Source organism: Colias croceus, chromosome 14 (genome assembly GCF_905220415.1).
Source record: "Colias croceus chromosome 14, ilColCroc2.1".
Taxonomy (NCBI): Eukaryota; Metazoa; Arthropoda; class Insecta; order Lepidoptera; family Pieridae; genus Colias; species Colias croceus.
The window spans coordinates 7,120,672-7,133,077 of record NC_059550.1 but is presented as its reverse complement, the minus strand read 5'-3'; the positions used below and the strand labels follow the sequence as shown (position 1 = coordinate 7,133,077).

Sequence of the window (12,406 nt, the reverse complement as noted above, 5' to 3'; positions counted from 1 at the left end):
TTGTACAAAAAATAATTAAAATGTTTTCAAATATATGCGGTTTAATTATAAAATTAAAATTGTGAGTTTATTGACCGTTAAGTTACTCCATATAATTGAAAAAAATCGTATGCCAAGTGTCAGAGAATTTATTACATTTTTTATGTAGGTATTTGGATTTTTTTAGTCGTTAATTCATTATGGCAATTACTTCAATGTGTATCTTTAGCAAAAAGGTCTGACATTAATGTCATGGGCGTAGCAACAAGTTTCAATTGGTTCAAGGCTGGAAAAAGTAGAAAAATATGGAAAATTGATAATTATTACAAAAGTTCAAGTATTCAACGGCTGGGTAGTATGATAGATATAATATGAGAGCACAGGTATAAAGAACAATCATAAATCAATTTTCATTCAATTAATCATTCGCACATGCCATTATCATGTGCAATTTTGTATTAATTCTAATATGTACAATGTACATAATGTAGTTGACTTAATTGAGACTCGCTTCTGTAGCCGAAAGTCGGTCAGGATAACTTTTTTCATAATATGCAATAGCACTTTAACCACAGTGTCAAAATGCCAAAAAAACAAATGAACATCATCGCTGGTGTGTTATTACCGGCGGAATAGCTGGGTCAGAAATAATTACACATCCAAATATTACTGTTGAGTAGCCCAGCCATTCATCCGGTGTAATAATAACTTCTTCGCACGTGATGATACGCTTTTAAAACGTTATTTCACTTATCACAATGCTTTTACATAAGATCTCATAATATGATTATTCTATTGTTATTTTTAATGTTAAAATATTGGGTGAGACTGAGCCGGCAATTTACTTTCTCGAAAATTTGTAGTGGGCATTGGTATTTTAATGAATATATTTAGTAAGCTTTGTTTTAAGAATATAAAATCACGTTTTGGAATGGAATGAAGCATCTCTGAATGGTCATTTGGTGATTATTTACTAGATTAAAGTATTGGAAATATGCACCTATCTCAAAGTTAATTAACTAATATAATTTTGAATGTTTTGTTCCAAGTAGTGTTAACTTATGAAAAACACAAAAGCTCTCTAAAATTGTTACAAATAATTTTTGTTCGGAAATAGCCTTCGCGAAATAACTAATACGTAGAGTTTTGAATATGGAATGTTATTATTAAGTTTTGTGTACATCATTACTTATTTAGAAATGGATAAAAAATATAATATAGGCTTTGTATAGGTAAAATAATTTTGAACTCGGTTGAGTAGTAACAATTATCTAAATCTATGTATTACATAATAAGCAGTAAGTTTTACAAGTTCTCACAATGTCATATTAATGTATTCGATCAACGATTTTTTCGTAAGAGAGTTATGAATAAGGATGTATGTATATTCAAATATGTTAAGTTTAAATTTGTAGCCATTTTATCTATAGTTTACTTTGAGAACAAAGTAAAGAGCCATGTAATTTTAAACTTAAATATTTCAACAAATAAAAAGTTAACTGTTTTTATTCTAAACATAGATAATAATCAGTTGATGGTTTGGTATATTTTATATTATTTTATGGCAACCTACCTATAAAGTATTTTCTAAAGTTTATTTCAGACTAAGCACATGATTATGTTAGCCTTCTTATATTCTTTTTCAACACCTACTTGTGTACACCTACCTACACTTTTTAGTAATAAGATCATTAATAAAAAGTATAGGTAGGATAGGTAGATTATAAAGCCTAACTGTAAGCTTTTATTTTCTTAATGCTATAATTCAAAATGCAAAACAGGCATTATGGCCGTAAAGTAAACCATAAAAAACTGTCATAGGTCGCGACAAAAAAACCCTCTACGCATATTGAATTACTCTATAAACCCGATACACACTTTCGCTCTCAACAGAATCGGACGTACGTATTGTATGACTTGCTACACCTTTCCGTTGATACGTATGTACTCTTGTATTTAACTAACCAGCGAGTGATACGCGAGACCATTTAGGTACCAAACGGACTGACGGTTGAACGGTTTTCGCGTACAAGTTCCAAGTAAATCTTTCTTGTATTTACATTAATTACAAATAAAAAACAATTACAGCTTTATAGTTAATACCATAAAATACAACGTTTAACTGAAATGTAAATTAGAATACTTGTATCCTCCGCTTATTAATTGGAGACAAATTAATTCTGAATAAATAATAATTTGTCGGTACATACAAAACTTTCCAACGTAGGAATAATTATCGAAGGAAGTGAAGAGTAAAGTAAGAGTTTAACCATTGGCCTGTTTCAATTATAGTTCCATTGTGTGGAGGTTGTGGGGCATGCAGAGTGCAACATAGCGCAGTGGAGACGGTTGTGAAAATAGCGATGACTGAAACGTTTTCTTCCGAGTTACAGTACTGTGTTTGAAGCTTTCGTGCTCTGTGGTCTCTGGGAATAGAGAGTGAAGATTCATCATGTTGTTGTTCAAGGTAAACTTAATAATTGTTGTGTATTTTACATCGAAAATAAAACCTTGGCTTTTAATGTTGTATCTCAATAGTTTAAAACTTTTGCCATCATCATAGCTTTTTCAAAAGAGGTTTCTAAACTAAGTATATTCTTTATTCCTGTGCTTATGTCATAAGAGATTACTTGTCCAATACTTGATTAATATTATAATGGAAATTAAATAATTTATTTATTGCTATTTTCTATGTGTTAATTTAAAATTGACTGCACTACTGCATAATTTTTTTGCTATGCATGTTTTCATACTCTTCTTGTGACCAAAATGAAATAGCATATATACCCACTTTTTGCTAAAGCTCAAATTCAAAAAGTCAGTTCAAGATTAAGGAGATATCCTCTGTTATATTCGCAAGTAATCATAGGAGAGACAGAAGTAAGAAGGAAACATTATTCGTGACCATATTCTCGTCAATTTAGTCATTATAAATAAAGCTTTTCGTTTCCTAGAAAGTTTAATTTAATTTATCATAATATATTAACTGTAAAATATTATGATATGTTAAGTATTATGATGTAAAAGGACCACTGGGTCCTTTTAAAATTTTAGAGCTAGCAACAGGAAAAAGTAGGTAACGTTACAAATATTTTCATGTTGGATAAAAAAATATTCTATATGTCGGAGATCCCCCCCCTGATATTACCGAACGCAAGCGCATGACTCACGAAGTGCACTTGGACATGGCCGTGGTAGCGGACGAGCATTCAAGTGTTGGAGCTCGTGCCGAGCGGACTTGTCTGTTCGAGTCTATATCAGTCTCTATATTAGTTTGAGTTTAGATTTGCTATACAAAGTATTCATTTCAGTTCATAAGTGATTTCGGTTATTAGTATCAGTGTTAGATTCCGTTTATGTCTTTTGATGCTCGAAGTTACCCAAGACGCCCAATGTAGAGGAATAGGATAATACCAGCCCACATAGTTTTAAAATCCAGCCGCCGCCGATATCAGAAGCGGGATTGCTTTGAGCACAAAGAATAAACGTGATTTTTACAATCGTCATGTGGTAATGTAGACACGTTATAAAATTATTCTGGAGGTGCAAATCGTATCATGCGACGTTTAATTGTAGCCGTAAGAAAACTGTGAGTGCTTACAATATACAACAAGTGTAACAATAACGTGCGTGATGTAATGCCATTGTCCGTTGATCTGTGTTTTGAAAAAAGCCGTTAAAGTTATTATTTGTTAGTATTTGCTATTTGTGGTACGTTAGTGCTTCGCAATGTCGATTATGTCTCTTTAAATTCATTTTCTATTAGCAGTGGTCGCAGTTATGAGAATTGTTTATCATATTGTGTACCGTAATGTGACTATGTTGAGCCCCGTGCGGCTGCTCTTATTTACTTGCAGGGTGGCGAGCCAAGCAACGGCGAGTGCCTGTCGGTGTGTGCCGTCGGATTGTGTGCGTCATTGGCTTCGAAAAGGCATAATGTGAGCGTGGAGGAAGTTGTCGTTTCAACTTGTCGCATGTTTCACGGTTTGACAAGCGTTTGCAGCGCGTGGCCCTTGCTACTGAGATTGTTGCAGAGGATTGCTGCAGCGAGAGCTCCGGGCAGCCGTCTTTATGAGGTGAAGGGCTCCGCAAATTAGTGACATTTACAGGACAAGTGCGAGGCGTAACAGGGCTGCTTCGCTGACTGTGTGCTATCAATAAGTCTGAATGAGACCTGCGTGTGAATGCCATTCGCAGACAGCAGTGGGAGCGTGTATGGGCTGATGATGTAAATCTCTAAGCCCAGCTCGGGTAGAATTCAAGTTAGTATTTCGTGCACATTGATGCTACAGGGGAAATTTAGTTGGAAGAATGATGTTAAGGAGTATGTTTTAGTCTAATTGATACTTTTACCCAATATGTTTTGCTCTATTACTTTCAAAAAGGTGTAGAGTGGTTTAGTAGTAGCAGAAGTAGTATAACGGCACTAGAGGCCAGTGTTAATTTGTTCAGTTACCTAGCCAGTATTGATGATCAGGCAGGTGCTTAGAAAGTAAATGTTTTCTCAGTTATTTTGTAAAAAAAAAAAGTTAAGATAGTAGTCTCCACCGGGGGGTAGTCATGCTAATGGTTAGGTAGATAGTGACGAGTACGCTGAAAAGGTGTGCTCATGGCAGTCATCATTCATCATCGTCATCGATATAGTCCACTACCGGACATGGAAGTCATCGTCATCGTCAACATAATCAGCCTTTTGTAGTACACTGCTAGAAGTCATCATCATCGTCATCGGGAACATCATCTGCCTTTTGTAGTCACTGTTGAACATGGAAGTCCTTATCGTCATCATCATCAGCATCATCAGCCTTTGGTAGAGTCTAGCAAACATCGATATTGTCAAGATGCGTTAGGTGACGTACGACTGGCAATGAACTTCACTACAAACCGTGTTACAAAAGCTAGATAGCTGATAGAGCTATTATTTGTTAAAGTAGACTTTGGGATTAATAATTGATAATGAAGTTAATCTAGTTATGGTAAAAGTAAAGCTTCTCTGAATGGAAATTTAATGTTGGTGATAATCTTCTTTTCGAAATTGAGGAAATAAATTAAAGCTTGAAGTTCAAGGGTACGCTTAAAATTGTTGAGGTATGGTTATTAGTGCCGCTTCAAATCATTCAATTCCCAAATCCTCACAACAGTCAGGAAAATATCCGACCATGAGGTTATTAGTAGTAGCTAGTAGTGGTAGTAGTTAAAATGACGTAAGAGCTTTGTGTAAAAGGGGAGATGTAAAATGTTTTATCTGGATTTTGTAATGCATTGTAGTGCCGTTTGTTGAGTGGTAGTAGATGCAGTTGCCATTTGTCTCTTGCCTTGTTCTTCGTTACGTTGTGCGCTAACGAGTAATGTCGTTGTAGCGACGGGGTATCCTTGCTTTCGTTGGTGCAGCAAGATGAGTCGTTGTAGCGACGACATTTAGAGTTATCCTTGTTTATGTTGGTGCGTTAACGAGATGAGTCGTTGAAGCGACGACCTTTCGAGATATCCTTGTTTTCGTTGTTGCGAACGCGAGATGAGTCGTTGTAGCGACGTTCTTAAGTGTTAGCCTCATTTCGTTGGTGCGAAATTGTGGTGTCGTTGTAGCGACGATGTTCAGTGCTTTAGTTATTTCGTTGATGCGAAATTGCGGTGAGTCATTGTAGCAACATTATTCAGTGTTGTCTTCGTTTCGTTGGTGCAAAACGACATGAGTCGTTGGTGCGACATTATTCAGAGCTATTACGTTTCGTAGGTGCGAAATCGAGGAGAGCTGTTGGTGCGGCGCTGATAGATCAGTAATGATTATTGTTTGTTTTAGTGACGACCTAAAATGGTTGACAAGAATCAGTATGGCCGAGCAGGATACTTTGAGTATGTAGTCTTTGCAGAGACCTCACACGAGGACGTGTGATCGTCAGAGATGGCCGTGTCGGAGATCCCCCCCCTGATATTACCGAACGCAAGCGCATGACTCACGAAGTGCACTTGGACATGGCCGTGGTAGCGGACGAGCATTCAAGTGTTGGAGCTCGTGCCGAGCGGACTTGTCTGTTCGAGTCTATATCAGTCTCTATATTAGTTTGAGTTTAGATTTGCTATACAAAGTATTCATTTCAGTTCATAAGTGATTTCGGTTATTAGTATCAGTGTTAGATTCCGTTTATGTCTTTTGATGCTCGAAGTTACCCAAGACGCCCAATGTAGAGGAATAGGATAATACCAGCCCACATAGTTTTAAAATCCAGCCGCCGCCGATATATATTTTTTACCTGTCAAAAAAATTAGTAGTTACAGATACCTGATCAGTACCAATAAATCTGATTCATAGAAACATGTGATTTTACATCTGGAAAAATACGAGAAACCATATAAAACACCAATCATAAAATACAAGGTAAAAACTTGCCCAGATGCAAGTACCTATTAAATGTCAGCTAAGAATCCGCCAAAAAGGTGCCAGTGTCGGAAAAGGATAAACATATAATAATTAATTAGACACTTAAACAGAATGAATAATTATACTAAAGTAAACATAAATAGTTATTTACTATTTACATAAATAGTAATGCTCAAACCTTATTTTAAAATACGTGGCACTATTTTCTGCGATTGTTTCACTTTTATAAAAGATTTTCCACATAATCCCTTTTTTATAAAGAAAGCCCATAAGCTTAGTCTTCTCTATAAAATAATCTAAGTATATTATATCTTTGGTGGAACAAACCCAAATTGACATTGCAAATTGTACATAAACGGTACATTCCGCTTTTAATTAGTTAAATAGTTTAGTGATCGATTCCATATTCATAGTTATTCGTCAGTGTCGTGTTGGTCTCGTTCCAATTTTGCACAGATGGCTTTACTTGCAAGTAAACTTAATTATATATTTATTACACTTTAGCTTGTTTATATCCTTAAAAGAAAGATGACGACAATAATTCGGTAAGGTCTAATAATACTCTAAAAAGTCATCAATAAAATTAGTGTAATTATATTTAGCTACTTATTATATTATCTACAACTTGAAAAAAAATTGGCTTAGTTCGTTAGCTGCTACATACAATATCTATATATAAAAATCAATGCCACTTTTCGTTGTAATTCCATAACTCGAGAACGGCTGAACCGATTTCGATAATTCTTTTTTTATTATATTCCTTGAAGTACGAGGATGGTTCTTATGTAGAGAAAACGTTAATATGTACCACGGGCGAAGCCGGGGCGGACCGCTAGTATGACATAAGTTAATATAAGTAATAACCAGAGAAAAGATAGTTTAAAAATAAAAATATTATAAATGTTTTCTACAAGGATAGAGAAAATATATCTAATTTAATCGTGTAAAATAACCGGCCGATTTAAAATAATGCCCGTTGAACCAATTGTAATATTGTTTCCAACCACACTATCATGCTGTGAAAAATAAAATAGTAATTTATTATGAACATACAAATCAATTGAACTTTATTGAAACATTGGCTCGGTTTCTTGAAGCTAGGTCAAAGCCGAGATCTTTCTAGAACTTCTGGATCACTTAACAATTTATATTCACTTTTTAGGTAAAAGACGAGAATAATGTGGTCGCTCATTGCATACCCTTTACGGATGATATTAAAACGTCGTTTACGCAGTTGGCTGCTTGCTTATTTGCATACTTATTACCCAGCGCTATATATACGCTTTGTGGTACATTACCCTAGTAGATTTTTGTGTGTCATGTTATACTTTTTTTTAAACAGTTTATTTTAAGATTTTCTTGCTTTTTATCATCTTGTAGTTTTCGCTGGATCAAATAACTTTGCACACTTATTTTAAAATGAATAAGAGCGAAGGGCTTTTTTGAGATTTTTGTTTACTTTTCTTTGTAAATGCCCAAATTTCTACAGTTACTTTAACTTTACATTATGATGTAATCGTATCTGCTTCACTCTAGTCCATATTTAGGCATCTCTTAAGTAGTTCGCTAAACAAAATCTGTTATTTACTTCTCATAGAAATAACACTTACGTTTAGTGCTTATTTATTGTTTATTTTCTCTATAGTGTACATATATGTCAGTACTTAAATGTGTAGGAAAGTCGAAATTGTATACGATGTTTCGTAAGTAGCGATTACCTTACCACACATATGGTGCGGTCCAGTTTAAAATACTCGGTTGTTATTATGCCCTGTCTTTCGAAATATTCTTTTGACTCTGTTATCGAGTGCTGTGCAATTTTAAAATCATAATTTCTACATTTTATAGAAAAGTGAACGGTGGCTTTGTGATTTTTTATTGTGCTTTATTAACCGTTACAACATATGAATATTGCAATAGTTTATTGTTTCATCCACATTTTGTTGAATTTTAAAAGATGTATCGGCGTGCTAGTACTGCAATTATTATGATGACAGGCATATTAAGATATTAAGATAAATATAAGGATAAATAGATATATATTTTTTTAATCAAAGTCATTTTAGGCAACTATTAACAAATGGTTTAATTTTATTATATTATCAAATGGATGTCAAATATAATGCATATAATTTCCATAAACATATGGATCACATTACTGATCGACTAAACATGATAATTTTTATGATCCCTAAAACATGGTTTTAACATACTTAAACGCCGTTTATTAGCATATCTAATACCTATTCTACTAAACGCGGGTGTATCAACGGTGGGCGAATTAAAACAATGAATTGAGAAATAATTTAAGATTGCAGTACAAGTTGCGAAGGTGTAAGAAACCACAATTCTTACCAATGACATTTTTTAAAGATTCATATTTCATATTCAAGAATGCGAGTCATTTGGAATGCTTTTGTGTTGACATTGAGCTATATTCACAGGCATTTAAATAATTTTAATAATGATTTGTTATTTATTTCACCACGTGTTACAATTTTTTTACAAATTTTAATGACACTTCTCTGTATTGCATGTTCAGGAGGTTTAGTTGAAATCTTATTCCTAGCGTTAGAATTACACTAACATTATTTTAATAACACTAAGAATTATATAATATGTTCTATTTAAGGATAATTTTCAAATGAGTATGATTATTATTTATGTTTACTGCGACATAGGTATCTCATTAAACTGAGCGGAAATAATTATTTTAATAAGGATAAAGAAAGGCGTACACTCTCGCGAATCAATAATGTTTTGGTAATATCTACGATTTTGTATTAGATAAGATTAGATAACATTGTTTACTGTTAGTTGTCAAAAACTGTATAGAAATTAATTTTTTTATGAACTTTTAATATTGCCAGGAATTTCTGAACAAAATCGTGGCGATTATTTTAAAATAGATATAGAATAGGTTAATAACCATTGAGATAATATTACTACGTATGGAGGAGACACCACGAACAAAATCGCCTTTTTTTTGCTCTAATTTTTAAAAATTATTATCTAGTATCAAAACTTTCATCGGTAAGTATAGGTATACTTACCGATGAAAGTTATTCCTTTGCACTTTTCCATATAATTTGTGCAATATCGTAACACACACGAAGGCATATTTGATGCGTTTCACTTTAAAACAAATAAAAAATGAGCGTGCAGTTAAGCCATATGGCTTATGGTGAGCGGAACATAAGTGATGTAGGCGTTGTCGTCGCCATATGTATATCTCAATGTTAATAACACAAACTTTTAGAACTTGCGTGAAACTACGGCAAGCGGACTTTCAATGAATAGTTCTGACAATATCTCAAGTGCGTGATAATATAATCTTCATACTTCTTCCTAATAATCGTATCTAATCGTCGAAATTCGTGATCACCTTTTAACCGCGTTGATAATTATTTAGATGAACGTTTATAATTGACGTAATTTCAAGTAGTCGGGATCTCAGCCGACAATATTGATGGAAAAGGTGAATATTTTGTTGGACCGATTCTTATTTCTTAATCAAATGAGAATGTGGATATGAAAGGTCAATTAATATTGCTTATTAATTTATAAATAATAATGGCAATGTTACATAATACAATTCATTAGTATCAAATTAAATATTAAAACATAATTTGTTTAGATTTGGCTAATTAAGTTAAACTGTAAATCGATCTGTCATAACAGTATCAGTAGTAACAAAATGCTGTAGAGAGTCATTGAGGGCTTTTGAATAAAATATAGTTTTAGAAATAAAATTCGTATAGTTGTGAGGAAGTTTCTTTTATTTATTGTATGATGAGAACTAAATCAACATATTAAAATATAACGTAACAAAAAACAAAAGGCCATTACGTTCTTAAAACTTTTTAGGTTAAAATTTACACATCAATGTTCTTCGTGAATCATTATTTTGAAACCATCATTCATATAGGCGGATTCTATCATCTTGTAATTTAGATGTACCATCAAGAATGCAGTTAGATAATCACGCGAAATAAGAGTAAAAGCTAGCACGTTCCCTTTTAAAAGCGCCTCCGCCGTTAACCGGTTTCATAATAGGCTAGTGCATTTTTTGCCGCTCACCTGTTTCTTAAATGCGTGTTCAATGTGGCCACACCTTAGCCATTCTTGATTGGTGCAGTGACCACAACCGGACATCCACCTTACCGCTACTAACAACATTTCTTTTAATTACAGGTAGCTACGGCGGCTTTATTGGTGTTAGTGGTTACTGCTGAAAAGAAGATAGAACTACAAGATATTGAAGAGGATAACTTGAAAAGTGAACGAGAAAAAGACTATGGGCCGGCTGAACCTCGCTCAGAAGGGCCAAGTGGTGGTACTGCCCCTGATTCAGTACCGTTAGAATATTTAAAAAATAATTTCATACGATATTACGATGCTCCTTCAGGCACAACGCAACAGCCGCGATACGTTCAACAGTATGCGGTTACAGAATCTCCCGAAGGTCCACAAACTGGTCCCAAGCCACAATATGAACAAGCACCTCAGCAGACGTATGGTTATTTGTCAAATGTTCCAATGCAAATTTACTTAGTACCTCAGTACTACAACGAGCCAGTGCAACAATCAGCTAATACTCAACACGGAGTGCAATATACAGCCCCGCCTGCGCCTCAAGTTTCAAGCTACCCAAGTGCTCCTGAAAATGTGCAACAACATCCTAACTACAACATAGCAACAACATACGGCGTACCAGCAGGGAATAGACTTATCCAACCATACACGACACCAGTGGCGTATATTGGCTATGCACAGCCTACATTAGCTCCACCTCAACCCAGTGTTACTCCTGTTATTGCCTATCAAACGCCCGTTGTCAACTTTCCAACTGCTTTAACTGCTCCGCCGTTAAAAAATTATCAACAAAATATTCAATATGAATCAAACACAATTGCGGACCACGGTGCTGGGATACACGGACAAAAGTATACACCACAACCTCAAATATCGTATAATTCACAGCAAGAGTTTCCAAGGTATTACAATTCTAGAGCACCAGTTGGAGATGATTATCGCTCTAATCCTATTGAATTGCCTCATCCGAGTCCGCTTTTGTTGAAACCTTCACCGCCACACTTATCGCATATACCGAAAGCTTTGCCAATCTACCGACCTTTATCGAAGCCTATCTATGCGAGTGGAAATGCTTTAATTTCCAATACTTTCACTCCTAAACCCAGTGAAGCGTACGGAGTTCCTTATAAAAGGAGGCCGAACTCATTACTAGATTCGTACATACCTTCGAGCGTGCAACTTGAGTATTTGAAAAGAGGATATACGAGGGACCCCCCATCGACATATGAAGCATTATCTAGTGGCCGTAATTTCCCACCTGTATTTCCGGTACCAAGATATTATGAACGAGGATTTTTACCGAATCAAATGTATCAGACAGCGGCTGGCGGTGTTACATTTGGCCATCATAAGAGAGCTCCGAAATTGTTTAAGTAAATAAACACACACATTGTAAAGTATTTATTATAATCTTAGGTATAGCTTTAAATCATAATCTAAGAACAATTAGTCACATGTTGTATGTTGTAGTATATTCTGTAAATATTTGTTGAGATTATATGTTTTATTAAATTATATTATTAGAATGTTTAATAAGATGTTATGTAATGATAGAAATTACGTAAAATTAATTCGGTCAGTATTTTTTTGTTGTATTATTGTTATTGCTATCAATATATAATTTTGATGGTTATGTCGATGTTTTATGCTTAAATTTATTTCATTCAAATGATATTTTTCACAAATTCCTGTCCATATCTTGATTCCTTTATATTATGTTAATGCTTTTAAAATAAATAATTTCAACGATTAGAAGGAGGAGGTGCTTAATGCGCCGATCATCTATAGAATTATGGAAGCTGAATATAATAATATTATCCAATCTCCATTGTAGATATATGGTTATAATGTTTACACGTCTATGTTTATAATATTCAATACCTATTAAAGACCTTTAGAATTACCTAACAAAGTCAAATAAAAGTTGCTCTTAACGATTATTTGCCAAAAAAA

The 12,406-nt window shown here is 34.2% G+C and overlaps 1 protein-coding gene across 1 annotated transcript; it reads left to right on the top strand.

Annotated features, from left to right (window-relative positions):
* Nucleotides 1-1,861: 1,861 nt before the first annotated feature.
* On the top strand, nucleotides 1,862-12,086 carry LOC123697445. Its single transcript, XM_045643965.1, has 3 exons — nucleotides 1,862-1,880; nucleotides 2,272-2,446; nucleotides 10,553-12,086. The coding sequence occupies exons 2-3, from the start codon at nucleotides 2,432-2,434 to the stop codon at nucleotides 11,828-11,830; spliced, it is 1,293 nt and encodes a 430-aa protein (XP_045499921.1). The 5' UTR covers nucleotides 1,862-1,880; nucleotides 2,272-2,431; the 3' UTR covers nucleotides 11,831-12,086.
* The last annotated feature ends 320 nt before the right edge of the window (nucleotides 12,087-12,406 follow it).